The sequence below is a fragment of the Bipolaris maydis genome (genome assembly GCF_028858645.1).
Source record: "Bipolaris maydis strain C4 unplaced genomic scaffold PSV08scaffold_3, whole genome shotgun sequence".
Taxonomy (NCBI): domain Eukaryota; kingdom Fungi; phylum Ascomycota; class Dothideomycetes; order Pleosporales; family Pleosporaceae; genus Bipolaris; species Bipolaris maydis.
The window spans coordinates 2,112,122-2,140,087 of NW_027093859.1; the positions used below are offsets into that span (position 1 = coordinate 2,112,122).

The 27,966-nt window shown below is 51.2% G+C and overlaps 10 protein-coding genes across 10 annotated transcripts; 4 read left to right on the plus strand and 6 right to left on the minus strand.

Annotated features, from left to right (window-relative positions):
- Nucleotides 1-1,601: 1,601 nt before the first annotated feature.
- On the minus strand, nt 1,602-3,422 carry PSV08DRAFT_218268 (uncharacterized protein; the record flags this gene model as incomplete). The annotated part of the gene is made up of 4 exons (XM_014222117.1): nt 1,602-1,788; nt 1,891-2,609; nt 2,661-3,251; nt 3,300-3,422. 4 exons carry the CDS (start codon nt 3,420-3,422, stop codon nt 1,602-1,604), a joined length of 1,620 nt encoding a protein of 539 aa, XP_014077592.1.
- Nucleotides 3,423-3,836: 414 nt separating this feature from the next.
- On the minus strand, nt 3,837-4,869 carry PSV08DRAFT_399943 (ER protein Pkr1-domain-containing protein). The gene has a single exon (XM_014222118.2). It carries the CDS (start codon nt 4,549-4,551, stop codon nt 3,940-3,942), a length of 612 nt encoding a protein of 203 aa, XP_014077593.2. The 5' UTR covers nt 4,552-4,869; the 3' UTR covers nt 3,837-3,939.
- Nucleotides 4,870-5,643: 774 nt separating this feature from the next.
- Nucleotides 5,644-7,443, minus strand: PSV08DRAFT_218271 (uncharacterized protein; the record flags this gene model as incomplete). Its single annotated transcript, XM_066092144.1, has 2 exons — nt 5,644-6,510; nt 6,580-7,443. 2 exons carry the CDS (start codon nt 7,441-7,443, stop codon nt 5,644-5,646), a joined length of 1,731 nt encoding a protein of 576 aa, XP_065949622.1.
- Nucleotides 7,444-7,604: 161 nt separating this feature from the next.
- PSV08DRAFT_218273 (uncharacterized protein) lies at nt 7,605-9,025 on the plus strand. The gene has a single exon (XM_014222120.2). The coding sequence runs from the start codon at nt 7,798-7,800 to the stop codon at nt 8,953-8,955; it is 1,158 nt and encodes a 385-aa protein (XP_014077595.1). The 5' UTR covers nt 7,605-7,797; the 3' UTR covers nt 8,956-9,025.
- Nucleotides 9,026-9,130: 105 nt separating this feature from the next.
- Nucleotides 9,131-12,066, minus strand: PSV08DRAFT_218275 (uncharacterized protein; the record flags this gene model as incomplete). The annotated part of the gene is made up of 2 exons (XM_014222121.1): nt 9,131-11,929; nt 11,986-12,066. The coding sequence occupies 2 exons, from the start codon at nt 12,064-12,066 to the stop codon at nt 9,131-9,133; spliced, it is 2,880 nt and encodes a 959-aa protein (XP_014077596.1).
- A 501-nt stretch (nt 12,067-12,567) lies between these two features.
- On the plus strand, nt 12,568-15,714 carry PSV08DRAFT_386532 (uncharacterized protein; the record flags this gene model as incomplete). Its single annotated transcript, XM_014222122.2, has 2 exons — nt 12,568-12,767; nt 12,843-15,714. 2 exons carry the CDS (start codon nt 12,568-12,570, stop codon nt 15,313-15,315), a joined length of 2,673 nt encoding a protein of 890 aa, XP_014077597.1. The 3' UTR covers nt 15,316-15,714.
- A 580-nt stretch (nt 15,715-16,294) lies between these two features.
- On the plus strand, nt 16,295-18,149 carry PSV08DRAFT_197545 (uncharacterized protein). The gene is made up of 4 exons (XM_014222123.1): nt 16,295-16,554; nt 16,609-16,739; nt 16,793-17,211; nt 17,265-18,149. Exons 1-4 carry the CDS (start codon nt 16,406-16,408, stop codon nt 17,952-17,954), a joined length of 1,389 nt encoding a protein of 462 aa, XP_014077598.1. The 5' UTR covers nt 16,295-16,405; the 3' UTR covers nt 17,955-18,149.
- An 875-nt stretch (nt 18,150-19,024) lies between these two features.
- On the minus strand, nt 19,025-20,846 carry PSV08DRAFT_386535 (general substrate transporter; the record flags this gene model as incomplete). Its single annotated transcript, XM_066093462.1, has 6 exons — nt 19,025-19,158; nt 19,285-19,777; nt 19,880-20,221; nt 20,278-20,522; nt 20,583-20,663; nt 20,738-20,846. The coding sequence occupies 6 exons, from the start codon at nt 20,844-20,846 to the stop codon at nt 19,025-19,027; spliced, it is 1,404 nt and encodes a 467-aa protein (XP_065949623.1).
- Nucleotides 20,847-22,527: 1,681 nt separating this feature from the next.
- On the plus strand, nt 22,528-25,889 carry PSV08DRAFT_218285 (lethal giant larvae like, C-terminal-domain-containing protein; the record flags this gene model as incomplete). Its single annotated transcript, XM_014222125.1, has 4 exons — nt 22,528-22,614; nt 22,692-25,171; nt 25,222-25,343; nt 25,399-25,889. 4 exons carry the CDS (start codon nt 22,528-22,530, stop codon nt 25,734-25,736), a joined length of 3,027 nt encoding a protein of 1,008 aa, XP_014077600.1. The 3' UTR covers nt 25,737-25,889.
- On the minus strand, nt 25,871-26,884 carry PSV08DRAFT_348850 (uncharacterized protein; the record flags this gene model as incomplete). Its single annotated transcript, XM_014222126.2, has 1 exon — nt 25,871-26,884. The coding sequence occupies one exon, from the start codon at nt 26,882-26,884 to the stop codon at nt 25,871-25,873; it is 1,014 nt and encodes a 337-aa protein (XP_014077601.2).
- Between the last annotated feature and the right edge of the window lie 1,082 nt (nt 26,885-27,966).

A 27,966-nucleotide genomic window follows, 5' to 3' on the forward strand; every position in this document is an offset into this window, starting at 1 on the left:
TATTGCGCAAACGAAACCATCACTGATATTACTGTCAAGTGTCTAATAGGACGTATTTGTCGATCTCCCGAAATCTATCGGCGTCGCGGCCATGTTTGGCTTGCGAGATCCAATCTGTAGTCTCTTTTCGGTTACCGGCACTCACGGATACGGCACCTAGCCGCCATTCCGGGGAGGCGCAGTTTAAGATAACATATAGATCCTGTATTGCGGGTGGCTGATGAGGGTGACATTCTTCTTGTTTGCGGCGATGACGTCGACGATCGTGAGGTGTTTTTGGCGATGATACGAGAGCGAGGGAAAATGGGGGGGTGTGGTGTATGAGTCGTGGAAGAGCGCTTGGTGCCTGTTTTTTTTTTCACGTGAACTTGTGGGGGGATGAGAGGCGATGATAAAATGGTAAGTGGCACAAATGATGCAAGGGGTGAATTATCCAATATCTTGTCCTGGTTCCGCGAAGGAACACCCTTGCTCATTCTTTGTGTTTTCCCATGGTTGGGCTTTCTTTTGAATACGGATGGATGCGCAAAACTTGGGTTCAAGCACATTTTGATGCAACACATCCGATTCGCACAAACACATGTCCCTTGTAGAATGGAAGAAGAAAATACAAAGTGAATTCCTCCTAGATCGTAACATAACAATCATAGCTAGATATCTTTTGTACCTACTTATCTAACCTAACCTCAATCTCACATCCATGATTCTCTCACCAACCCCAAACTAACCATCTACACATTATGCACATGAATATTACCACCCCCCCCTCAAATAAACCCATCAACACACGTGGTAACTCCTCTCCCTACCCGTATCCATAACCAACCAACCAAAACAACTTTGATCCGTTTTTTTTTAAAGAAAGGATGAGCAAGAAGAACGCCTGAAGTAACATGTTCAAGGTCATCTAAATCATATACCATAATCTCCCTCTGCTCGCTCCACGTGGAGATAAAGGATGACATTCAGATACGAGAAAAGCATATAAATCTTACTAATCGTAAGCAAAATTCGGTGAACATTACACTTGTATCCAGCCAAGAAGCGTCGTCTAACCACTTGTCTCGAAAATACAAGGAACCGTTTTTAACTTTTTTTTGGTCTTTTCTTCTATTTGTGTTTATTTGCAAAAGGATGAAATTTAAAAAAAAGGTGGGATAGAGAAAAAGTTAGATTGTTGGATGATGAGTATTTACGATTGAATCTTTTTCTTTCTTCTTCTTAACCGTGTCATGGTTAAGGAGGAAAGAAAGAAAAAAAAGAGAGAGAGAGAGGGAGAGGATGTTGTGGAGATAGGAAAAAAAAACCCCCCGCTAGATTTTAATTGGTTATCAAGATATAAACAAACACACATCATAACGTTAGATTCATGTTTCCAAAAGTAAAGGAGAATCAAAATCTTTTGCATAATTATCTGATTTATATCTCTTTAAAAAAAAAATCAATTCTAATTACACATCTCCACCCTACAAAACATTCGCAATCTCATGCGAACTCTCCGCTATGCAATCCATCACTTTCCCCATCTGAAAACCCCCCCAAAAAAGGTATCTCCGCCCCCCATCAATCCCACTTCCCCACTATCCACAAACACACATCATCTAAAACTTCTTCTTCGGTCTCATATCCACCAACTCCAACGGCGCATCCATCAACTCCACCACATGTCCCGGTTTAAGCGCCTCTGTATAAATATTGTCCACATCGTGAGGGTGAAAGATACCAGGACGGGTACAACTGAGTATTGCCTGTTTACCCGGGGGATCAGTGAGACGGAAGCAGCCCCAGCTAAAGTTTTTCATTGTTAGCACTAATGAAGTAATCAAAAAAAAGAGAAGGGAGGAGGGAGATTGAAAGAGGTATAGAGAGAAGAAGAAGAAAAAAACGAACCTAGGTTGTTTAGTGGGAGCGCAGACAATAGCTATGCTTTCGGGCATCATGACTTGGTATCCGACGTGAGTGTGTAAATCGCGACTGCTCATGAAACATGTTTGAGTCGGGTGCGTATGAATCCAGCCTAGGACCATTAATTCTTCTTTATCACAATAGTCGAAGAGCTCCTCCTCATTTAGTGTCTCGCACGTGTCGCTGGTGCTGGTCTGTTCGGGAATGATTAAGCGCGTGATGAAGAGGGCGTTGGATTTTAATATTCCGCACAGCATGCCGCAAGTTTCGAGGTTGAGACGTGTGTTGGATGATGCGAGGACAAGGAACTGGTTGCGGAGCTGGGATGGCAGAAAGACTGGACGAAGCGGATCTCCGTTTTCAAGATAGGCAGAGGGCTTGAAGGTGAACTCGTCCAATTCTCCCGAAGGAGTGAGTGGACGCTGGTCAAGTACTTTTCCTGGCAATGGCGGTGCGCTTTCCGAGATCTTGCCTGGTACAGGTGGAGGGCGTGGACGTTCTGATCGCGAATCGTATGGAGAGGCTGTAGGCTTGGGAGGCAGTGGTGGAGGCACCATGGGGAGACCCGAAGACCTGTATATTTGTTCCTTTGGGGGTCTCGTTGGTGGAACACCACCCGGTTGGGGGTCGTTCCATATATCTTGTCCTGTCTTGTGAGGAACAGTTGGGTAATGATATGTGGATGTCGACTGAGGCGCTGGATGCTGCGCTTATTAGTATATGGAGGCGTTAGGCATTGTCGGATTTCAACTTACCGACGAGTACGATGCTCTCTGACCATTCTGCTGCAATCTAGCAACCTCTTGTATCTGGTTAGAAATATCGTCTCTGTCGCTGCCCTGCTGCGTCCACTCGTTTTGCCAACTATCCAAGGTACCACCAGAACGTTGTGCTAGGTCGTCTGCTTCCAAAACATTGTGCTGTCCCACGCTTATCCTGTTCGTAGCTCTCCTCCTTACTTCTCGCTGCGCCAGTCTCGCAGCCAGTAAATGATTATCTTGAGCGCGCGCGTCAATGGTCCGTCTCGAGTCATACGACCTTCTCCTGGACCCATTGAATTCTTGAGAAGCAGGGCTACCAGTTTTGCCTTCCAAAGACCTGAGCATCTCTTGCTGCTTCTTGCGCCTTGCCTCGTAATCTTCATGTCTCTTCTTTATCCGGGGCGCAATTTCCTCGAGCTTCTTCAGGTCCCGGCTGACGGCGGCTGTGGCAGCATTCAGCGCCTTGCGATTCTCGGGCTTGTTGCGGTCGGGGTGACCTTGTAGTTTCTGAAGGACAAGATCGGCGTGGCGGTATAGCAGGAGGTATGTCTGCGCATCGTTGCCTTCTGCTTCGTAGACTTGTGCCTGGGAAGCTGTGAGCATGCGCACCTTGCATGGAGCCTAGCGACGCACCTCTTTCTGCATGGTATTGGCAGTGCGCAGCCAGTTTGCCAGGGGAATGTGCGCATCGTAGGTGTAGTTTCCAGCCTGTTCGGCCACCTCTGCGACGCTCACGGGCGTGTTGATGGCAGCCATTGCGGGGGGTTGCTCGTGTGCGGCGGCGGGGGTTTGTGCAAAGTATAGTCGCGGATGTCAGGGTCAAGGCAGCAGCCTAGACATGGGATAGCAGGGCCGCTATGGGTGCGGGTCGGGACCAAGGCGTCGTCGTTAGCGACATGTGGGAATGGGAATATGGGCGAGTTGGGCATTCGGGCACTGTGACGGGTGAGGATAGAAGCTTTGGCGGGGCATGACGGGCAAGCAAGCGGGCAAGCAAGCGGGCGGGCACAGCCCAGTCAGTCATTGCAACTCCAGGCCCGATGCATGGCCGGCTGGGTGAGGTGAGATCAGCAGAGGTCACTCCATGCTCCTGGATTAGAGAAGAGATACATGCACAACGCCTTGACGTGCAGGGCACAGGGGGAGGGGGGGGACAGCAGCGCGTGTTCACGTGTCGCGACATCGGGGTACAGATGCACAGTCTAATCGCGTCTAGCATCCAAAAAAGCATACAGAACCATGGCGAGCAGCGGCCGGCAAAATACAAACGTCTTCATCTATCCTCGGAATCCTCCGACAGCTTGTCCCACTCGCTATCCGTAGACAAATCGCCTGTAGACTCGGCCATGCCCTTTCTTCTCTTGGTCGTCTCGTTGGCTGGAACTGCAAGGCCTGTAGTCGCGCCCGTAGAAGTGCTCGCACCGGCCGTCACAGGAGGCGGTGGCGGGCTGCTCACAGCACTGCCTTGTGGCCTGTCAACCAGGACGGTGCTCTGTGCCTCAGCACGCGGTTGTTTGGCCTTGGGCTGCGGCACCTGTCTCTGCTCAACCTCGGTCTCAACTTCGGTGTCGTCTCCAGAGTCCATGGCTTCACCGTCACCATCGTCTCCCTTCTCCTTTGCGCCTCTTCTAGCTTCACGAATCCGCTTCGCCTCCTCCTCTTTCTCCTGCGCAGCCCTGATTTCTGCCGCGAACCAGTTGATTGACCACCAGAGACCTCCACAGAGGAGAGACAGGATGATAAAGTGTATGCTGTAGGTCGCGAGGAGCATGGCAAAGAGGAGAAGCTGGAGCGCGGCGAAGGAGGCGTTTGTTGCGACAAGGAGCGTGGGAGTCGGCCCTGGCGTGAAGATGGACTCCCACAACTGCTCGAAAAAGGAGGCCATGGTTTGCGTGTGCGTGTGTGCGTGTGTGAATATAAATGGGAATGTGAGTGGGTAGTGGTAACGTCTGTTGGTCGCGAGGACGGATAGCAGCGTGCTTGTCGTGTGTAGGTATTTGGCCGAGAGGGTTACTGTACTATGCTTGTATCGTCCTACCCCGCGATACGTATGGCTGCCTAGCAGATTGAAGCGAACACTTGCAATGTTTGCGATGCGATGCGATGCGATGGAGTAGGCAGGCAGACAGAAATATGCCGTGCGATTGCCACTGGGCTGTTGACCAGCGCCAGAAGGGACTGACCGAGGGGCCTGTTGGAGACTGAAAGACGCTCGCTTGCTGTCGCGGGGTCCATGGGCCCGACGCTCGTCTCCTGCCTGATCACGCGTCTTCACTCCTTAGATTGCGCCCGTCAATAAGGATTCAGCGCCCTCCGTACCAGCCCTGCTCGTGACCAGCCTTCTTACACGACCCGCCCACCTGACCCTCACTGATTTATGCCTCCATGCCATGGCATGCTTCGACACCGCCGGCTGCCGTCTGGGAAGCACACACAAGCAACGCACCCGTGTGCATCGGTACCAATGCTTCAGAGCACAACGGAGGCATTATCGGCCGTGTGCATGTTGAAAAGTACAAAGCCAAACGTGACCTGACCATCACTGGTAAGCTAATGCAAGGACGGTCTGATGTGCACATCACTGACTAGGTGTGCTTACTCTATTCCCCGGCATGATGAACACCACCCCAGAGCACTCAATGGTATGCTGCTACGCCATCAACGACGCTTACATAACAAACAGTCTGCGAGGCCGTAGCTCCACCACCATGTACTCCGCTCAAACCCTGTATCAAAGGCAAAGCCAGCATCTCGGCCCCGCCTCTTGCCCTGCCCGGACTGACATCTCCGCATGAAGGACGTTGTAGTCCGCCCTTACGTCACATAAACGGACCGACGGCTCCAAAGAACAAAAACGGACATGCCTCCGTCATGGCTGTCTGTGGACAAAACACCATTGCTGTGTGTTGAGGACATGTATTACTAGCACCGGATGTGACCTTACCGCGGACCAAAAAGAACATGGTACCAGTACTATTCATCCCCTCCCCCTCCCCGGATCCACCTCGACAGCACCATAATGCTTCAAGAATCTCCCCCGGACAACCAGCCCCTCCATCTCCGCTACAGCAATCGGCCATAACACCCTCCCAGCACCATCCTCCCACCCAATCGGTCGTTTCCCATCAAATGCATCTTCATACTCTGGTGCTGCGCTCATGTACCCCGGGTCAACCGTGTTCATGGCCACCCTCCTCGTCCGCCATGCAGGCTCCGCCTCGGTCTCCGTCAGCATGTTTAACGCCGCTTTGGACATGTTGGTATGCACGTGCTTGCCCCGTTTCGCCGTCGACGTAAGGCCATCTTCGAAGATGCCTTCACGCGAGGAGACGTTGATGACGTAGCCTTGGGGTTTGGCGACCTTTCCTGATGCCGCCACTGGTGACAGCTCAGTGACACCCATCAGGGGAAGGAGCTCTCGACAGAGAATAAAAGGAACAAACGTATTGACAGAAAGCGCGGAACCAACATCTTCGTAAGGGATTTCGGATATGCCTTGTACCCACGACGATTTGGTATACGGTTCGATTTCTGTCGTGGTACTTTTTGACGTCTCGACTTCTTTCAGAGTCCACATGGCATCGGTGTCGTTTTCCGGGCCATCCATTCGTGTCGAATATGCTTTCCCATTCTCCAATACTGACGGCAGTGCTCCACCTCTAACTCTCGCTGTGTAGTTTTCTCCAAGCAACAAACCTGGATGCGTCCCACGTCTCTTCAAGTCTTGCTCGCGCTCCATGGCCCGCTCTTCTTTCTTAACACTATCCGTAAGAGTTTGAGCCGCATTATTAATCAACGCAGACAACCTAGGTTTTCCCCCATCCGCCCACTGCTTTAAGCACTCCTGCGAATATGGAAACCCCACGTTAGTTTCCGTTTCAAATTGCCGTGGTGGAAAGCTAGACAAACCTACCTTGACCTCATGCACCAATTCAAACGCATCTCTAGCGCTCCGAAAATCCGCACCTACCACCCTGAGTCTACCTATCCATTGGCGGGAATCCGCCTCATCTGTATATCGTGATATAGCATCTCGTGGGTACCGACTCGTGGCTATGACTCGGCCTCCGCAACGCAGCAATCGCAACGCAGTGTGGTATCCGAGATTGACACGTGCTCCAGTGACCAAGGCAGTAAAATTGGGCGTCAAAGTCATTTTTGGTGGCAGTGAGATTTCAGACGAAGCGTGATTGAAGGTGCCACAGGGTATGCACATTGATGGGTGAGAAGGAAACGGGCGCTTGATTTCGAGTCGGCAGATGTAGCAGAGGCGCTTGCGGGGTACGGGTGGTGGTTCTGGAACGCTTGGAGTAGGAATCTCGTGGTGAGTAGCAACTTGCTCCTGCAGCCATGTTGTAATGGATTCGGCTGTGCTGTCTCGTCCGATGATTTTCTTGTCTTGTAGATGTACGAGAACTCTCAATGCCGTTGACAACTCTTCTGGGCGTATCTCCCTTCCAACCTCTTCCATCTCTTCAACAGCTGCATTGTGAACTATGTTAGGTCCGTCGTTCTTCAGATACCGCCGAATTTTGCCAAGGCAATTCTCGTAAATCATTCTTCTGAGCTCGTGGTTCACACCGGGAATTGGTGTTAGATGTGCAGCAATGGCTCTTCCGAGGTCTGTATCGTAGCCTGGCAGATGCCATGCCACCCAACTACAAGCCTTCTGTGCATCGATCAGTTTCTCGTCTGCGCGAAGCCGCTCGCATATTTCCTCGGCGGACTTCGTAGCCGCAAAGTGTGGCGCGTGTAACGGAGACAGCTCTATTATCATGTTGTAGTAGATGTGCCCACCAAATAACCCACGTAGATGCCGGGGTGGGGTGTCGCTCAATTCAAATAATGTCCAAGGCAACAATGCATTTTAGGCCCCAATATGCTGGCTTTTTTCAACGCCATCGCTTTTGTCCCGCCTGTGCCCTTTTGCCTACTAGTAACAACGCCCTTTTGTGAATGACTCAAAATCTCGAATACGTACCCCACCTACTTACTACGTACAAAAGCCGTCCGAGCAACTGGAATGATGTTCCCGTCCAAAGTCACATAAACAATCCAAACAAAAAAAGTCAGATAGCATATGACCTCGACTGATACACACAACCACCCTCCGGGGTAAACAAAAATAAATATGATAGCAACTACGAAATACCAACGCATATCCAAAAACCTCGAATCCCTCCCTTGCGAACTCCACGAAGACATCCTAATCCACCTCCAATTCCACCAACTCATCCGCCTCTCCTCATGCGCAGGGCCCCGTCTAATCTGGTCGCTCCAAAATAGCCTTTCCCCGTGGCACCGCTACTTCTCCTCCTCCACAGCCATCACCTCACTCCAGGAACTCCTCGCCATAACCGACACAGTAGCCAAACACGGCTTCCCACCCTCCCGCCACTGCATCGACTTGACCAAAATCTACGAAGAGCCAAACCTGCGCTTCCTAGCGTACAAAGACTCGGAATGGGCTTCACCTCACAGCATCGTCTCGATGCGAAATCTGCAGACGAGCGAGGCGCTAACGAAACACTGGCTTAACCACCTAACCCGCATGGTGACTCTTGTAATCAAACCCATCATACCGGCGCACCCTTCGTTCCCGGAATTCCCTTCTTCGTTCCCGACACCCGCGTCGCTCGCTGCGTTTGTATCGTCGTACCAGCGCGCCCGCGAGGCCGGCGCAGAAGCGCTGGCTCAGCAACTGGAGCATCTGGCCGCGCTGTACGAAGCTCATCCTACAAGCTTCAAGATGCCGTTTGACCCGCGGCCTCATCCGCCGAGCAAGCTGAATGTGGCGCATATCCCCAAGACAATGCGGTCGCAGGCGAGGCGGATTGTGAATATGGCGAGGGCGGGCAAGTGGCGGCGGAACAGGGTGTTTTGGCATCGGTTTGGGTGGCCGGGGCTTGTGCCGTATGAGTGCTATGTGCGGTTGTTTAATGGGGTTGTGCTGTGGAAGGGGTTGCTGGAGGGGGAGGGGAAGTTGATAGAGGAATGTAGGAGGATTATTGAGGATAAACCGGCGTGGGCTGATGGTGGGGGGAAGAGTGAGGGGGACGCGATTGAAGAGTTGTCGAGTACGATGGAACGGCAGAATCTAGGAGATGGTGCTATGCCGATTCGTATCCAGGTTCGTCTCGAAGATGCGGAGGATAAGGGCAAGGTGCTGGCTGCGCCTCGTGCAGAGGCCGAGCTACAGTGGCTGGAAAGGTTTGCACAAGTGACGACATCTTTGGAGCAGGCGTATCCTGACTTGGCAAAGGATAGCCTAGTATCTGTTTCAACGTGAAAGTACTGTTGTTAATTTAGTATCGCCTCCATTCCTGTGTTCTCTCACTGTTGCAGTATATCCAGAGTTACACTCAGGTATTGATGCGACTAACCATTGTATTCATACTCGATAGAGCGGATCTACGGGGTATCACAATAATAATAACCAAAATATCCGTCTTTAGATTCGTACTCTACCGCCCCCCTGCAGACGGAGTTTGCGACTTCAACTGTTTTTGAATGTACATCTTGACATGCTCCTGCGTCGGCCATCCGCCCCATTCTTCCACACCCTCAATCTGCTTTCTGATGAGGAGAGCAATGTCTTCGGGTGCATGAGATTCATGCTGAGATCCCATGTCTGGCCCCCCACCGCTAATGGCCAATCTCAATGCCACCAGCATCCTGAACAAAGTGTCCATGCCGCCGCGCTGTGCTTGCGCACGTACACTGACTTCAGAACGGTAATTGGTCAGCCAGGTCGTAAACGAGTAGAGACCTTCATAGTCGCCCAAAGCGCCTAAGGCTCGCACATAAAGGTGGAGCTCTGTAGGTCCAGGAACATGTGGTGAGATAACACCACCCATAGGCTGCTCTTGATGGGAGTGCATGTTGACATTGGCCCCAACTAAGCTGTTGAATAACGATCTGAGACGGGCTGAACCAGTCGATAATAAGCGCGCGTCTTTAATAGACACAGTGCTCTGGCCCATACTCTGTGCGGCATACGTAGTCGCCATGCATGCACAGCCAAAGATGTCATCATCAACATCAACATCAGCCTGCTCAATGTGCTCAAGCAAGTCACACACAACCCTATAGCGTTCGACTTGGACAGCCTGTGGAAGTTTTCTTTGATGTAGCAGCTTATTGATAAAGATTGCCCAGGCGGGCCGGTATTTCGGCCGATAGCGTACAAGAAGACCATGCGCATACTCCAATAGATAATTCTTGTTGGTCCGAATCTGCTGCACGTGTTCTTGAGGATCCAGTACCGTGGGCTCCCTTGGCAGCGGCCGCTCAAAGCGCCCGAAACGACACAAGAACCGGATGATAGCTGTAAAGAGGTACCCCTCAACTGAACGGACCGAGGCGTCATCGTCGTTCATACCATACAGTATGCGGCCTATACCACCATTGAAATCTTCTCTGCTCATATGCAGTAGATTCAGACATGTGTGGAAGTCGGGACACGTTTCCAGGAGGAAGGCAAGTAATCGATGCGAAGGCTTGATATTGGTGGTACGCATTCGTTCAAGCAGCTCTTTGTACTCAGGAACAGGCTCACTAAGATAAACATAGTGCAATGAAGATGATGGATCTGGCAAGACCTCTTTCATGTCTCCAGGTAGCAGATGATTACCATCATCTTCGGGGGCTTGATCTGCATCGGCCGAAAGAGGTGGGGCGGGTATTCTCTTTATAGCAGAATAATGTAGCTTTTCGAACATGGCGAGATATACCTCGGAGTGAGTGCTTTCACCCGAAAGCTCGTGGGAGAGAAAGCACGCCCAGGCCTCTCTTCGCGTGCGTGTGGTCCGTATACGTGCAGCCCAGAGCAGCGGGCGTATATAGTGATTGTCGTTGAATCTAGAAGAGACATGTGGTAGCGTGGTTCGAGTTTGTATTGTTGGGCTGTTGTCTGTATCCCAACCAGCATAGATCTGTACCATGTCCTCAAACATGCGATTGGTGTATCCAGCTTCGTACATGCGATGTAAGAGCTGAGAGGCCCGTGAAGCACCAAAATTGTAGCCTTTTTCTTCGTCCATTGCGGTACGGTTCTCCTTCCACGGCGGCCAAGATGGTCCTTTGAGTTCTGCCCAATCTCGTTCTTGAGTGGTCTTGGCGTGGGCCAATTGATTACGAGCTACTGCCCGGAAACCGGGGCGTGACACTACCATAGATGGTGATGTACTAGCCATATACTTGAGTATCTGAAATTGAGCCTTCTCCTGGTAGGTGGCACAGACTAAGGGTCGGACGCTTGTTGGCAGACATAACAACACAAGGTAGGAATTGAAGAAGCGAGTCATATCAGACAGCATCCGGGGCGACCTATCATGTAAGCGACTGGATTGAGCAGTCAGGAAAGACGTGATCCATGTCATAGACTCAGGCCAGACTTCGCGCACATGGCGAAGTAGGCGGACTGCAACAATCTTGAGCTGGGACCATTCAAGAGTGTCTGATTGGACAAACCGGTCCAGGTGCCTCATAATGATACCTAGACTGTGCACTCTGATATGTCTACGGCGCAGAAATAGCAACACCAGGAATAGAGGGGGTGCCTCATACTGTTGTTCGAACACTGCAGCCGCCACATTGCATTTGGGCTCTACAAGACATGCTGCCCACTGCTCCACGCTTTCGGGTCTGTAACCTTTGGATCGCAGCAAGTGCAACTCTAAAGCAGTGAACCGAAAATTAGACTCTGTTGGAGGTGAGGAGGTGCAGTATTTGAGATAGCGCGCAAGTACAGAATAGAGCGAAACAGGCTCAAGATGCTGCACGGGTATGCCAGCTGTCGCAAAGGCTTGCGAGTCTTGTTCCTGAGTCGCAGAGTCTTGTACAGTGCATGACGAAGAGCGCTGACTGGAAGCATTATACCTGTAGAGGTCTTTGGCCGGACTGTTGATGGATTCCAGAACAGTGACAGGCCTGCTCTTACGTAGCGCCTTTCGTGCATTGCGCGACAACTGGGCACGAAACGGAGTAGAATCGTCGAAATCTTCAACGGCGTCTAGTGATGATGGAAAGTCGTCTGGCTCGACATGTGGGGCTAGATTGCTCGTGGAAGTATGGCGCCTCGATAATGTCTGAAGCGCCTCGAGGCGACACAGAGGCGGGCCATTGCGGTGAGGTAAAGACAAGCACCGGGTTTGCGAGGGGAGGAAGCGATGACATGCTGGCAACGAAGAGTGATGTCTCACGTGACGGCAGTTGGGGTTGGAAAAGGAAGGGGCTTGTGGGGGTGCAGTGAAGGAAGGAAGCTTAAGCAGCAGGTCAGCAGCAATCCAAGTCGGCGTTGTTGGTGAGAGGGGCCTACCAGGCGGGCAGCCAGGCGCGTCACACAACGGCCCAGGCGATGCGGGCTACGTGGAGCTGCCAGGAAGAGGATGAAGGGCATTCATTTGACGGAAGCGACCAGGGCGAGGGCGCGTAGACGTCAATTGCAGTAAAAGGACGGGGTGGATGGCGGGCAGCAGGCAGTGGATAGCGGGCGGAGGGCAGTAGCAAAATCGCAGGTGTGGCGCAGGTAAGCGGGTGTGGCGTAAATGCTTGGCGCTGCGCCTCGCGCTGCAATGGTTGACTGGCTGATGGCAAGCAATTCATTCATCGCCGTGGTACGCATCTGGACCACGGGCAACCCAAACCCAACCTGGGCCAATTCTCCAACACCATCCATCGCCCGATCCCGGCCCCTTGCGCGTCGCAGAGCCCCATCTCGTGCCTGTCTGCGCCAAATTCCGAGTTTTTATTCTTGCAGCTGTTGTTTGCATCGCGCCCTGCACTGTCGCGGCGAGGGAATGCTGCTGAAGACGAGCGACTAACGACTCCTCCGGCCGCCCTGAGCGCGTTCCATCCCACGCCATCACGAGCGCATCCCCAGCAACACCCAGCACTCACCATGGCCGCCGCCAACGGCACCCTCACCCCGCCGACCCTTCCGCCTGCGCCCACGTCGCCCTCGGCTGCAAAGCGCAAACTCGCCAGCCCCCGTCCAAAGCCTTCCAATGTCGCTCCCGCGCCTGTTCAAGCAGACGGCCCAGCAGACGGCACGCGTTCTCTGCAGGCGGCATTGCACGACATACTCGAGGTCCTCAAGAGGTACGCATGCTGCAAACTTGCTCCCTGTCCAGCTGGCAATGCCGCCTTTTTGTCTACATGCTGACTCCCTAGTAGCTACGACACGCAGCCCTCGATTTTGTCGCATCCCATAACCTCGTTGATAACCCGCTCTGTCTCTGGAGAAGCCGACTCCAAGCGCACCAAACTGACCCCCCCGACTGGCCCTGCAACCATCGCCACCCTTATCCAAGACGGTTCCTACGATTCTCTGCACGCTCTCGAAAGAGATGTTGAGAACGCGACCACGGACATTCTGGCCTCCACTGGCGCAAGCGACGCCTCGGCCACAAGAACCTCTCCCCAGGACACTGCGCTCCAAGGCAAGGTGCTCGCTTTCCAGACAATCCTTAAGAACCTAGTCAGCAGAGAAGAAGCACGTAAAGAACATGTCCAAGCAAATGTATCCAATCAAGAGGCATCTCCACACGCGTCAAAGGAAGAAGGCACTCCAGTAGCTATCAAGGAAGAAGAGCATGAGGTACAGGGTCCCCAGAGTCGGACAGTCCTCACACTGTACGGAAGCGCGCCGCCCAAACAGCTGTTCTCGAGCCTGCAGCAACCTCAAAAGATATCCCCCACAACCCCCATATCCGCCCTCGACACTGCCGTCAAGGTGATATTGCCTCTCCGGGAGGCAAATCTACCGAACCTCATTAGCACTACGGAAGTGTACCCTCTTCCTGATCCAGATAGCAAGAAGCAACCCGCGACAATCGGAAATGTCTTTCGGGCACCTCCTCATCTGACACAGATTAGTCCACCCAAGTCTGCCAGGCCAACAACAAGCAAAGGCAATAACACCATTACCTTTGCGCACCAGGAAGCCCCCAAACCCCGGCGCAAGGGCTCCCAATCGTATGCACATCAAAACTTGTCGTCTGGTTTCTGGCTAGGTTATGGCGGCGTGGACATGCCCAAGGACCAAATTTCGCCAACCGCAAAGCAAAAGAGCAGGCAGCGTGCCCTGAGTATGGGAGAGGCCCAACAACCACCGTCCGAGGCCATTCTCGTTGCGGTCCAGCAAGCAAAGGAAGACGCTCTGTTTCGCAGTGCATACTCTAGCTTTGCGCCAACTCGAGACGATACGTCTGCCATCATTCCCGAGGAGACAAAGAACATGGTGTGGTGGCATAAGGTCGGCGAAAAGCGCTTCAATGAAATGTTCCCAATCGATCCAGCACTGCTCGATCCTGAAGAAGCAGAGGCAGCACTTGCCAATGGAACCACTGACGAGGACGAATTGTTCAAAGAAGCCGTTGAAAACTTTACGCCTATTAATGGAGATGTTTTGCCTGGCACAGAAGAGAAGAGCGAAGAAGAAAAAGACACGGAACAAATCCTCAAAGATATCTCAGAGCTCCTCGAAACACTGGCTTCCTACCAAAGGATAAGAAATCTCTCACTTACAACCAACCCGCGCACACCGGTTGTTCAAAATGCCTCTCTGGCAAACCTGGCTGGCAGTCCATCAACGCCATCGTCTGAAGAGTTTGATGTCTATCAGATTCTCAAGTCGCAGCTGACTCTACTGATCTCACAACTCCCACCCTACGCCGTTGCCAAACTGAATGGGGACCAAATGGACGAACTGAACATCAGTCGAACGATTCTCTTCGACACGAAAGAGTACAAGGGAGTCTTGGAAGATGACCAGCTCTTGAAACTTTCAAAGACACCTGGAATGACTGCTTCCACGCCCGCGACACTGGCGCGCACAGGTTCTGGCGCGGGTGCGCACTATCCCGCAGCTGGTCACCAGTATGGCCGTCCTACACCGTCCGTACAGCAACCAGGCGGCCGCCCCATGTACTCGCAACAACCTCCTATGCATCGGTCGTCCTCGATACATCTGCAACGCTCACCCTCGGGCGTACAGCAACCTTTTCAGCCAGGCGGTGCTTCTTATGCCCCTTCTTCCCGACCAACATACGCAGCAACACCTTCTTATGGCCAGCAGACAACACGAACAAGCTATGGAACCACGCCTTCTGGACAGTATTTCCCACAACGCTCGGCACAGCCCAGTGGATACGGTGGTGCTGCCGGCTCACAATACTACAACTCGACCCCTCAACCACAGGGCCAAAATCGGTATGCAGCACAACAAAACCAGGCCAACTTTTATCCACGTCCGCAGAATGGTGCACCCCTCTACAATGGCGGTCAAACACCACAGCAACGCACGGCTTCACCAATCAAGGGTGCACCTACACCTACGCCGTCCAACTATGGCGCACGACCGGGCTATAGCACACCGGTGTCAGGAGGTCAGATGCGCAGCACATACTACGGACCCTCGCAGTACGGCACTTCACAGCCGCCTGCTGCCACGACCCCTTTCAACGGCATGCCCAACAACCCACAGCAAATCATGCTAGAGCGCCAACAAGCACAAGCGGCCGCTCAGTCGCAGGCCCGGCTCGCGGCCCAGAATAGCTTCAACAATAGCAGGCAAGGCTCCGGAACGCCCCAGCCTCCCAACGGCTCAGTGTATGGTGCCCCTAACGGTGCTTCCATGCCTACGTAGGCGTATTCTGTGAGGGAGCAAAAAAACGATCGGGCGGTTTACAAGGTGTGTGTGTCTGTGTTTTATTTGGATACCATAGATGATTCAAAGGGGCGTTTTTATTCAAAGGAGGGGTTCTGTCTCTGGACAAATGAAGTTATCAATAAGGTACTCGATTATTCAGCCCCCATATGTGCGGTGTTTTTTGTTGCTAAGCGTTTGCGCGTCTGATTAGGGGTTGTTGCTCTTTTTTTCTGCGGAGACCGCGTATTTCTTTTCTAATTAGTGCCTTTTAGATGTCTGGAAAGCAGGGATTGCAATGATTGGGCAGATAGCGAATACGTAAAACGTGGTCCATTGGCTGCTTGTGCCGGATTGGGGTGCTGGGTATTGACTATGTGATGTGAATGCGACAGAGGGAACGAGAAAGTTGTTCTACTAGTTACCTACAGTACGTATGCCTATTGGGCACTCCTCTATTGAACACGACAACTAAATTGATTCTGATTGCGATGAAGGCAAAAGAATAGTGAACGACGGTTGCGACATGATAGTAGCACAACGAAGCATGGTTAATATGCTACATGTATGTACGAAGCAATTGCTCGCATCACAGTCGTGGGGCCTCTCTCGGTCGATCGGAAAAGTCGGAAATACAATTGCCCAACACCAGCGGTATGAAGCCCGCTTAGAAACGCTGCTCCTGCTGCAGCACGACTGATATTATTTTAGTTATTGTACGCTTAGATGTAGTATTTATAGAGTAAGCATAATCACTGGCTCTAATTTTCTCTTAAAACAATATTGTGGTGCTGCTGATATCCTGTTGTGAAGGTTGGTCGTTTTGGTGGACTAGCCCGCTTGGTCTGGGTTTTCCGACTTTATCGATCGACCGAGAGGCCTATGTGGAGGGCGGAATGCGGGACCCGTGATTACATAAGAGGTTGTTGTGCCTGTTTGAGAACTGCATCATCGCTGTTGAATTGCCTCAAGTCTTCTCTCCTCTTGTCCAAGCATATTATCGCATAGCAAATCGCTCCTTGCCCGCACCCAGGCGTCCATCTCTCCCCGCCTTCTCGTTTCTTTTTCGGTCCTCGCTTATCTGCCCGTCATGTCTGGCCAGCAGTGTCTCCGTCGTCTGCCAGCTGCCGTGCGCTCTGTGCGAGCTTTGCGCGCAAGCCCCCGATGCACTCCTACTGCCCGCTCCTACTCGGCTCTCACCAAAGCCAACTCATCCGGTCTGCTTGGCCAGGCCTCAAGGTGCCGCCAATTGCTCCACCCTACCGACATGCCATTAACTGACACCCCACACAGGCGGCCAGGCCAGCTCTCCTCACAGCGCATTTGCGCTCTCGAGCAGATACGAACCTATGCCGACACCATCGTCAAGGTGCCCGAAATGGCCGAGTCTATCACCGAGGGAACCCTCAAACAATGGTCAAAACGTGCGATTAACTCTCGCTGTTCGACTGCGGGGGCAAGCTAACGACATGTGCAGAGGTTGGCGACTTTGTTGAGCAAGACGAGGAAATCGCAACCATTGAGACGGACAAAATTGATGTTGCTGTAAATGCGCCCGAGGCTGGTATCATCAAGGAGTTCCTGGTCAATGAGGAGGACACCGTCACTGTCGGACAGGAGATTGTGAAGCTCGAGCCTGGTGCGGCGCCAGAAGGTGGAAAGAAGGAAGCCAGCCAGGAGCCCAAGGAACCCGCTTCCCAGGAGCAGGAGACTTCATCGCAACCTGAAGGCCAACAGGAGCAGTCTCAGCCCGAGGCACCAAAGGAGGAGTCCAAGCCAGCGCCTCCTAAGCAACAAGAGCAGCCCAAGCAGGAATCAAAGCCTGAGCCCAAGAAGGACTCCAAGCCAAAGGACGAGCCCAAGCCCGCAACCCCCGGCAGCCGTGAGGAGCGTCGCGTATGTCTATAAAGTCCGTCTCATATTACATGTGCACTAACTGTTCAATACAGGTCAAGATGAACCGCATGCGTCTCCGAATTGCTGAGCGTCTCAAGCAGTCGCAAAACACGGCCGCTTCTCTGACCACCTTCAACGAAGTCGACATGTCCTCGATCATGGAGTTCCGCAAGCTCTACAAGGATGAAATTCTCAAGAACAAGGGCGTCAAGCTCGGTTTCATGTCCGCCTTCTCCCGCGCCTGCATCCTCGCTGCGCGCGACGTCCCCGCTGTCAACGCTTCCATTGAGGGCCCCAACGGTGGCGACACCATTGTGTACCGCGATTACGTCGACATCTCGGTTGCTGTCGCTACCGAGAAGGGCCTTGTCACACCCGTCGTCAGGAACGCAGAGAGCATGGACATGGTTGGCATCGAGAAGGCCATTGCTGACCTCGGCAAAAAGGCACGTGACAACAAGCTCACTATTGAGGACATGGCCGGTGGTACCTTTACCATCTCCAACGGTGGTGTCTTTGGCAGTCTGATGGGTACTCCCATCATTAACCTCCCACAAACGGCTGTGCTCGGTCTGCATGCCATCAAGGAGAAGCCCGTTGCCATCAACGGAAAGGTTGAGATCAGGCCGATGATGTACCTCGCCCTCACCTACGACCACCGACTTCTTGACGGACGAGAGGCTGTTACTTTCTTGGTCAAGGTCAAGGAGTACATTGAGGACCCCAGGAAGATGCTGTTGTAGATATGGGCGTGTTCTTGCGTGTCAATTTTTTGTACATTAGAATAGCATTAGCCTAACGAATGTTCATTCAAAGAGAGTTTAGTTACATTGTATTATCACGGTACGACTGTACATCTCCCGCAACTAGGCTGAAACTCGTAGCATAGCGTAGCTAGCGCTTACATAGACCTATTTTAATTATATTAATACATATGTATGTCAAGAGTACATCGTTGGTAGAAATAATCTAAGAATTGTAGTGCTAAGAATTTCATTGGGTGGTCTTCGTAGATAAAGAGAGCGTATATATCAGATGGTAACTTAGGTAAGTAGAACATCATGTCATACTTATACTTCGAACCGTTGATGGGAGATCGAGTTCGGATGGATTCGTGCCGTTGATGAGATACGATATGGCGAATATATGGGCACAGGAGCGCTTTGCGCAATGTGTTCTTATTGCAACTATAGTTTATTATCTTATAGCAACTATAGTTCGCTATACTGCTACCTTTATTATAACCGCGTTTTAGTTATTATATCTAATAGAGATTTGTATATTTATCATATACCCGTAAAGAAATATTTTTTAGTGATAATGCCACCTTATATTTTTTAGGGCTTAATAGGGTCTCGTAGAGGTCTACCTAAATCCTTTTATTATATATATTTTACTAACTATAGTTAAAGTTAACTTTTTTAATACCTAATTCTGGCAGATTAGGGTGTGACCTGCTTTTCTTTTTTAAGATAATTGATGTGATACGCTATATAGAAAACAGAGAGAAAAAAGTTAAGCGATACTTCGAACTTGTCAAGTATATAAAGCTAGAGGAGTTTAACACCTAATACTACATACTAATAGAGTTTTAGTAGTTCTAGTAAGTCCTTGTGCATAGAATGTGCTAAAGCTAAATAGGATCTATAGGACTTATCATTTAACTCCTTTTCTTGTTAGCTTCTTGCCCCCTCTTAATTTACTGCTTTAAACTATCACGGCGGTAGAGAGCTCTTCTATTCCTAGGCAGGATAGTAATATATATGTAGTCATAATGTATACTTATCCTTGTTATCTTAGTATTGTTCTCTTATCACTTCTTCTCCACATGCTTTTCAATCCGCACTTCTCCGTTCTTCTCCTCATCCAGCACCTCCCCCAGCTTCTCTTCTCTCCGCGCACCTCCATCCGCCAAATCATCTCCATTGGGATAAGCAACTCTCCGAACTGTATACTACGGCCGCTGAAACAACTTATCCAGACTCTCAAGCGAGCGGCCAGCCGTTTCTGGCAGCGCAAAGTAAACGTACATCAACGACATACAGCAGATGCTCGCGAAGAAGACGAACGCACCATATCGATCCGTAGCAGAGAGCGGACTCGGAATAGCGCGCGAGCAACCAAAGTAGAACGCCCAGTGAAACGCCATGAGGATAGAAACGTTGAGCGAGCGGATACGAACAGGAAAGACTTCCGCAGAAACAAGATACGGAATAGAGAACCAACCAATCGACCACGCCACAGCATGAATAAAGATAGCCACGATACTGGCTTTACTCACCGCCGTAGCACTCGCACTCGCCTCGATTTCCGCAGCTGACATACCATTCGTGACACCGAGGTACGCACCCACGAACGTGAGAGTCAGGATTTGTAGCGAAATACCGAGCATAAGCGATCGTCTACGCCCAATAAAATCGATGACGAAGATGGAGAAAACGAGGATGGATACGAACTTCACGATTCCGTACAGATCCGTGGCGAGGAACCGCGCTTCCTCGCCCTCGATACCCAAGTACCCGAAAATCGAAGGCGAATACTGCGTTATGGCGTTTGCACCGGACCACTGACCAAACATGTGGCATAGGAACATGAGGACAAATCAGCGGCGGTACTCGGTTACTGAGAAGGTTTCTTTGAAGAGATCCCAGACTGTGGCGCCGCTTACGGCTTCGATTTCGAGGTTGAGCTGGTGCTCAATGCCAGCGAATTCGGCGACGATGTAGGGGTGGTCAGCGGGGAGGTTGCGGAAGCGGCAGAGAACTTGGAGGGCTTCTGTACTTTTGGATTTGGAGAGGAGAAAGCGGGGGGACTCGGGGGTGAAGAGGATGCCGATACCCCAGATTACTGCAGGGGCGAGCTGCAGACCCGTAGGGAGTTGCCATTGGAGGCGCGTGCCAGCGTGGTATTTTGTGATGCCATAGTTGAAGAAGAAACCGAAGACGACACCGAGTTGTTGACAACAGGCGTATTGGAGGGTAAGCAGGCCACGAATGCTTCGGGGTGCGATCTGAAGGTGTGGAATTAGTATTTTGCAGCTGCAAACTGTACACGCTGGTTACTCACCTCGGTAAGGTAGATTGAAGGTAAAACGGTCGTGGTACCGATTCCGATACCAGTAACAAAACGGGTAGCGTACAAGGCAGACAGGCTACCGTTTGAAAAGGTCTGACCCAGGATTCCGGCAATGTAGATGACCGTAAAGACTAACATGGTCCACTTTCGCCCCCATATCTGCACAAGATTGATGCAAGCTAGACAGCCAAAGACGGCACCCGCTGTGGCGATGGAGACGATCCATCCCTTAGTATCTGGCAGTACAAAAGGTTAGTCTGGATGATACAATAGTAATTTCAACAAATGCTTCTTACTGGCATATTCAGCATCGGTTTCGTAAATGACTCCGAACTCGGTCTTGAACTTATTTTGCACTACAATCGATGCTATATTGACTGGATCAAAGATTAGCATCCCGTCTACAGGGAGACAAACACAAGCATGCCTTCATCAAATCCCTTTGCCACACCCGAAAAACTCCACACAGCCGTGCAAAAGAAAAGCCAGACATTGAATATCTCTGGCGGACACCCCTTGATAGCCTTAACTGTATCTTTAAGAAGACTCGGCTTGGCCATAGTATCGATAAAATCCAGCAGCGCTGGTCAACATGAAAGAGAGCGCTGAACGCATAGCATAAATAGCGGCTGTTTAAGTATTCCTTGCGAGAACAAAACTACCCTTTTCTAGACAACACCATGTATGAATCGCTAGCCGGCAAGCCTCGACACGAAGACGGTTGCATGCTGAGGACGTATGTGCGGAGACCCCGCATTCATCACGGGTCCCGATGCTGGGTCTTTCACTCACCGAAGCGACCGAAGCAAGTCGTCTAATGGCTTCAGCTGCGTTCGGACACGGACCTTACTGACTAGCCGGGTGGTCTGAATGTCCGAGACAGACTTGAGTGTTGTGATGATATCATTGGGTGTCGAAATGTCCAAACGAGTTCTCAGAGCTGGGGCTCGCATGGTGCCTTGCCAAACATCGTGATCGAATGGAGGCGGTCTGGGATTGGCAGTGCGTTCTCAGGCCTCGAAATGGTAAAATGCGGCTGTAGGAGTATCTTCACAAATGAGTAATGCGCAACTGATATGAAAACGCTTGAAATAGGCGTCCAAGTACTGATCAGCTTCATGCGATGGTGGCTGTGGGACCGGATGCTTTCTGTACCATTTACCCAAATTAACTAGCTGGTCTCTGGTGAACGTACAATGCTACTGCTGTTTTTTGTCAGTCAAGATTTTTAAGAGATCCCCTAGATCGCTACCTGCCCTCTCCTGCGAGCACCATGAGATGTTCAAGCAAGTACCAAATGGGTTGTAGAAACAGTTATTATCAACCTGAACTCATTCAAATTGTTATTCACGCTGTTTTCTTGATCAAATCGCACGGTGAAGCCACGAAAAAGCTGTTCTTCATATCCAGGGTCGACCAAGATACAAGGAACAAGTCCCTTAGTGAAGTTGGTGTAGCTGGTGTTCCTCGGCGTAAATCGGCATCAGATCTTGTACAAGTGAGATAAATCAGAGATTATGAGTTCAGCCAACGCGGAGAAAGGTGTGGGGAGTCTGAGGGGTCTGTTTTCGTTGTCAATGCGGATGGAACACCAAAGGCAAGGATCGTGTCGGGTACGAAGGGGATTAATCTGACAAATTGCTGTTTTGGTGGCAAAGACGGCAAGACGCTGTTTATCACTGATAGCTTAGAGGGAAACGTTCAATGTGTAGAGTGGCATTGCAAAGGCGCTACACCGGTACCTACTGTGGCATCAAAGAGTAGCGACGAGGCATATTGCTACAAGAAGCAAACAGTTAAAAGAGAGATTGTAAAACAGTGTCTTCCCAAGTGGATCAGTCGGATGGCGTCGGAATGTCGGACTGTGAGTATCGCAGAGGGGTTTAAAGTAACGATTGGCACCAAGCACAGGCGGCAATACGCGATATCCATCAATGGTATTTAAGTGTGACAGATTGGTTCGATGCCAACATGCTACTTACTGGATCGCTGGCAAGAGATTGTCTGGGAACTGCCTGCGAATGACTGGAAATGCATGACCAGGTGTGGCTGGGGGTGTGGCTTGGCGTCAGCGCTGCGTGCGCTCTGTGTGGCTGGTGGACCCTGCATGGCCGCTTAATGTTGCCGGATGACGTCGCGCAACGCGTTCTTGCCGGCGAAACAGTGCATGGCAGGCCAGGTGCAGCCCGACACTGTCCACCGCAGCCTCACAGCACAGCGCCATGAGACATACACGCCACCATGGCCCATCTCTTGCGCGGAAAGCAAGCTGGAATCAGCAACGATCTCTCCCAGGGCCTCAGCCCTGATCTTTTTGTGCTTGACCATGTATGCCCACGCTGCCGCAGCCCCCGCCTCTGCCACAGGCCCCTCCTCCAACGCGTGCAAACTAACCACATGTGAAGATCCGCAACTATGGCATAAACTCCAAAATCACCCAGCTCGCATACGACCCCGTTCAGTCTCTCATCGCCGTCGGAACAAGCGAGAGCAAATATGGCCCCGGTCAAATCTACGTCTTCGGCCAGAAGCGAGTCGAGGTTGTGTTGTCGCTTCCTAACCGTAGCGCCTCTGTCAAGATCCTCCAGTTCTGTGCCGAGAAGCTTTTGTGCGTAGACTCGAAAAACGACCTCTCCGTCTTCTCGCTCGACACCAGGAAACTGCTAAATGCACACTCACCCCCTGCGAAAATCACAGCGCTCCACAGTGATCCTGCCATCGACTATGCGCTCTTGGGCACGCAGCATGGCGAGGTGTTCGCCTATGATCTCGACAGAGAGACGCTTACACCCTTCAAAATACCCAATTTGTGGCGGGAAAAGTTTCCGCGATCCCGGTTAACGTCCGTCATCACACTGTCGCTGCATCCTCGAGACATCGGCTCTCTACTGATTGGGTACAACTCCGGCGCAGTCATCTACTCGTTCAAGCAAAACAAGGCCACTCACTTTTTCAATTACCGTCTTCCCAAAGGAGCGCCAGGTGGAGACTCAGACCCAGGCTCCATCTTCAAGGAACGCGAACCTCCACTGACGCAGGCCGTTTGGCATCCAACGGGAACCTTTGTTCTGACTGGACACGAAGATAGCAGTATCGTCATTTGGGATACCAAGGATGGCCGCGTTATACAGGCAAGGACACTCACAGATACAAATGTGGACAAGCCAGGCCCAGGGAACTTCAGCCCGGGTGCAGTAGAGGGGTCTTTTGCGCTCAAGTCGCCAATTTTCAAGATCGCATGGTGCGCGAATCAAGACCCCGATGACACCGCCATCCTTGTCGCAGGTGGACAGCCATCGAATATCTCGGCAAAGAGTCTGACTCTCTTCGAGTTGGGTCGAACGCCCGTATATGCTACTGCATCGTGGCAGATACTGTCGGCTCACTTTGAGAACCCCAAGAGACAAAGAATATTGCCGTGCCCGCCCGGCACCGAAGTCATTGACCTTTTCCTCATCCCAAGGTCTTCACCGCACTACGCTGGCTGCCATGACCCTATTGCAATAATTGCTTTGCTTGCTTCAGGCGAGCTGATCACTCTGTCGTTTCCAAGTGGTATGCCCATTACGCCTACCAACCAACTGCACCTTTCTATGACGCTTGTCCACCCATATATCAATCACATCAATCTCGCGCCAGTGGAGCGAACCCGATGGCTCGGAATGACCGAAAAGCGACAAAAAGGTCCTCCATTCTTAACCGGTGGTGCTGAAGCAGTACATCCACTCAAGAGATTCGAGAACCGAAATATTGTCCAAACAGCGCATGCGGATGGCACCGTACGACTGTGGGATGCCGGGCATGCTGATGAGATTGAGAACAGTGCGTTAATTCAGGTTGACGTTGCTCGAGCGGTTGGACGACCAGAGGATGTTCACATAACAAAAACTTCATTCGCAGGTGCTGCCTCCGAGCTTTCAGTTGGGCTGAAGAGTGGTGAAGTGGTAGTGTTCAGATGGAATACGAACAAGCATGCAGGTCAGGAGTATCCACCCGGCGAGAACAAGCCTCAGGCGCTCACAGACATTACGGAAAGAAGTGAGGGGGCTGTTAAGGAGGGACTGCTCCCTCTTACACTGCTCGACGGAGGCAATGGAGCGGTCACCGCCTTGAAGCACTCGGATGTAGGCTTTGTTGCTGCCGGTTTTGAAGGGGGAAGCTTTACTATTATCGATCTCCGAGGGCCAGCAATCATCTTCCAGGCGTCTGTACAAGAGTTCATCAAGTCCGACAAACGCTCTAGTTTTCGGCGCAGCTCTGCCCAGGCAGCACCGAAAGCGGAGTGGCCAACTTGTATTGAATTCAGCGTCATGACACTCGAAGACGAAGACTACTCAAGTATACTGGTGCATGTTGGAACCAACCTTGGCCATCTTGCAACCTTTAAGATACTACCAGAAGCAAATGGTCGATATTCGGCGAAATTTGCAGGCGCGTGCTCGCTAGACGAAAGAGTTCTGAGTATCTGCCCCATACATGCCGACACCGGCCGCCCAGCGTATGCCTCACAGTCTACTGTCGGCGGTCTGAGGACTGGACTGAAGGTTAACGGCGTACTTTTGGCCGTTACCTGCTCTGAAGCGAGATTGTTCCGTCCCGCTACGAGCAAGGGTGCACATAAAACCTTTGATCAATTTCTGTGCGATGCCGCGATGGTGGTAAGGTACGAGGAACATGGGTATGCATTGCTTGGCCTCTATGGTGATGGCTGTGCGAGAGCCTACTCGATACCAGCCCTGAAAGAAATTGCATCTGTCAATGTCAGTGAATTCCTGGATGTTCGACGGTTCTCAGAGGCGATCATCACAGCCACGGGTGATATTCTTGGATGGAAAGGTCCAGCAGAGTTGGGTCTGATCAATATATTCGGAGCAGGGTTCCGATAGTAAGTGATGATATCCGCAGCTAGTAGTTGCCTGTACTAACAGCTTCTAGTGATCGAGCAAAGGATGTCTTGCTCAACCCAGATCTGCTCATCCCGCCACGACCGACGATCAGCAACATACAATGGATATCCGGTACTCAATACGTAACACCAGCTGACATGGACCTACTCAGTAAGATCTACTCTATGATCGTCCTTGATTACTTTTCGGCTAACATCTCCCGCAGTCGGTGGCCCCGACCGTCCACTCTCAAACCGTCAACTCGCCCAACAACGTGCAGAAGCCGAGCAGGAACGTCGCCGTGACAACGCTTCATCTTCCATATCGCCTGCTGCGCAGTACCAATCCTATCCTGGACAGGCTGACGCTCAAGCTGAAGAAGGTTGGGGCGCATGGGCTTCACGACAGCTCAACGAGCGGACTGAGAAGCTGAATATCGTCGGTGATAGCATGGACAATCTGTCACAGAATAGTGCAGGTTGGGCTAATGACGTAAACAAATTTGTGGGGAAACAGAAGAGAGGGTTTGTCATGGGGGCTATGAAGAGTAAGTTTGGGCTGTAGGGTGTTCTTTTTTATCGTGCTTAGGTACGTAGGGAACTTGACATATACCATGAAAGAATATTTCCCTCTTTACTAGCACAAGAGCAGTTTTGACTCGTGAAATATATGCATTCCCATGCTGTTCTGTCGTTCTATTACCCGCCTGGCCCCGCCCTCTGCTTCTGCTTCTTCGTCCCCCGCTGTTGCTCATCCTCCTCCATCCACTCCCGCAACCTCCTCACCGTTACCCCAAACTCCCCAAATTCACCCAGCACCATGTTTCTCGTGCACCACATTAATTGCCTCACTATATCCTTCAAAATATCCTGCTTCCTCTTCAACTGTGTATACACCTTTCGAACGTTATCTAGCTTCATGTCTTCCTCTGTAGAGGCGATGCTGGAGGGCGCGGGGGAGCCAGGCAGGAGCGTGGATGTAGTAGATGTGGACTGCGGCGTCGGTGGCGGGGCGGCACTTGCAGAGGAGGATTTGAGGCGCTGGGTTTCGTCGCGAAGGATGATGTTTTCGGTGCATAGAAGGGTATTTTTGGATGTGACTTCTTCTTTTTCCGTAGCCAAATGCTTGAGTTGGGTGGTGAGATTTGTGTTCTGCGTGGTGAGATGTTGGACTTGGTTTTTTAGGTCTAGTCTTTCTTCTTCTGCAGCGAGCATTTCTTTGACAAAATTTTGTTGCTCGGCTTTGATCGTGGTTAGTTGGGATGTCAATTCATCCTTTTCGGTCTGGAGGCTTTTGGCCTTTTCTTGCTCGGCGAGGAGGTCGCGTTGCGCTTTCTTGGCTTGCTCTTTGACTTGCTGGATTTTCGCTTTCGCAGCGGCCAGGTCTGCGCGAAGTTGGCGGGTTAATTGAACTTCTTTAGCTTCCTTCTCCGTCTCAGTGTCGTCGTCCGACGATATCATGATGATGTCTTCATCCTCTAGTGCAGCCGCCTTGCTTTCAGTTCTTAATTTACCCTTTCTGCTACTTTCTCCAGGCTTCTGAATGCTACTTTCTTTTGCTGTCACAGGCTTTGTTGTCGCCCTTTTAATCACGGCCACGCCTACAGCTTTAACTGATTTCTTAGACGCTGTCGTTCTCCCTCTATTCTTAGCTGCTGTTGCTTTTGCTACTGGTACCCTCATCTTGCTTGCAGTAGTTGTTTTAGGTGGCATGGTTCTGCTTTGAAATATGTATGCTGATGCGTTACAAGGGAGTACTTTTTCGTCCCCTGAAGACGTATACAAAAGTGGGGGCACCGGGAGCGTATCTGCGTTGGATTCCAAAAACCTTTGCTCGATGGAAGTAAGTTCCCTTGTCCTAAAAGGTGAGAGTTGTGTCGTCCTGTATGCGCTCTGCCGATCGAATAGAAGAGTAGAGAAAAGATCAGAATCATCCGATTGCTGGGGAAGAGGCGATGTTATGGGCGGTAGTGAGTGTAGATCACAATGGTCATTGCTTGGAGATGATTCAGCATCTGGCTCTGCCGCTAGGTACCAGGTAAGCTTACTCTTTCGAATGCTGGTGAGCAACCTGGTGATTGCAACTAGGACTGCGATGCGATTCCATGGCTTCACTTGGGACAAGTGCAACTACCTGCTGCACGTACTTTCACAACAGTAAATGTGCTCAAGGGAGTAGTATCGTTGGGGGAAGTAGTCTTAATACTAGGAGAGGACCGATGCCATGTGCTGTCTTTCACTGCGAACCAGCCGTGGACTCGATAGGCGGTGAGTTCGTCGCTCTTCTTATCACTGATGACCAAGCAAATGGGCATAATATTACCCTGCTGCTTTCATACGGCCAGAAGCCGCTCTTGAAAAGCGGATCTCGCATGCAAAGCAGAGTGCAGCAAGAGGGGGGTGCCTAGGCATCAACGAAACGTAGCTGTCGCATTTCGCAAGCGAACAATAAAAGCGATATTGTTGCCTAACACACCATTCACTACACATCGAACATCACCTGCACGCGCAAACCGCACTCACATTGAACATGAGCAACAACCTAAGACTGTAGGATCACACGCCACAAACACTAAGATATCCCGTTTCATTGGAAAAAAGAATCAAGACACCCTCCTCTTTCGATAGATGGTATACCCGAAATTACCACAGTAAAACAATTAAGCAATGCCCGGACACCTCTTTTGTCAAGCTATGTCTTCGTTATACATTAGGTCATGAAAGATGAAAATAAAAAAAGCATCAAATGAGACAGATCTCGAAGAGTGCTTGACAAGTCTAAAAGAAGAAGGAGG

Excerpts from the sequence above, each read along its gene's own strand:
- PSV08DRAFT_399943 (XM_014222118.2), bottom strand. The coding sequence starts at position 4,551 with ATGGCCTCCTTTTTCGAGCAGTTGTGGGAGTCCATCTTCACGCCAGGG.
- PSV08DRAFT_218273 (XM_014222120.2), top strand. The coding sequence starts at position 7,798 with ATGATAGCAACTACGAAATACCAACGCATATCCAAAAACCTCGAATCC.
- PSV08DRAFT_197545 (XM_014222123.1), top strand. The coding sequence starts at position 16,406 with ATGTCTGGCCAGCAGTGTCTCCGTCGTCTGCCAGCTGCCGTGCGCTCT. Across the intron at positions 16,555-16,608 it reads CTGCTTGGCCAGGCCTCAAG|GCGGCCAGGCCAGCTCTCCT; the intron begins GTGCCGCCAATT and ends CACCCCACACAG. Across the intron at positions 16,740-16,792 it reads CCTCAAACAATGGTCAAAAC|AGGTTGGCGACTTTGTTGAG; the intron begins GTGCGATTAACT and ends CGACATGTGCAG.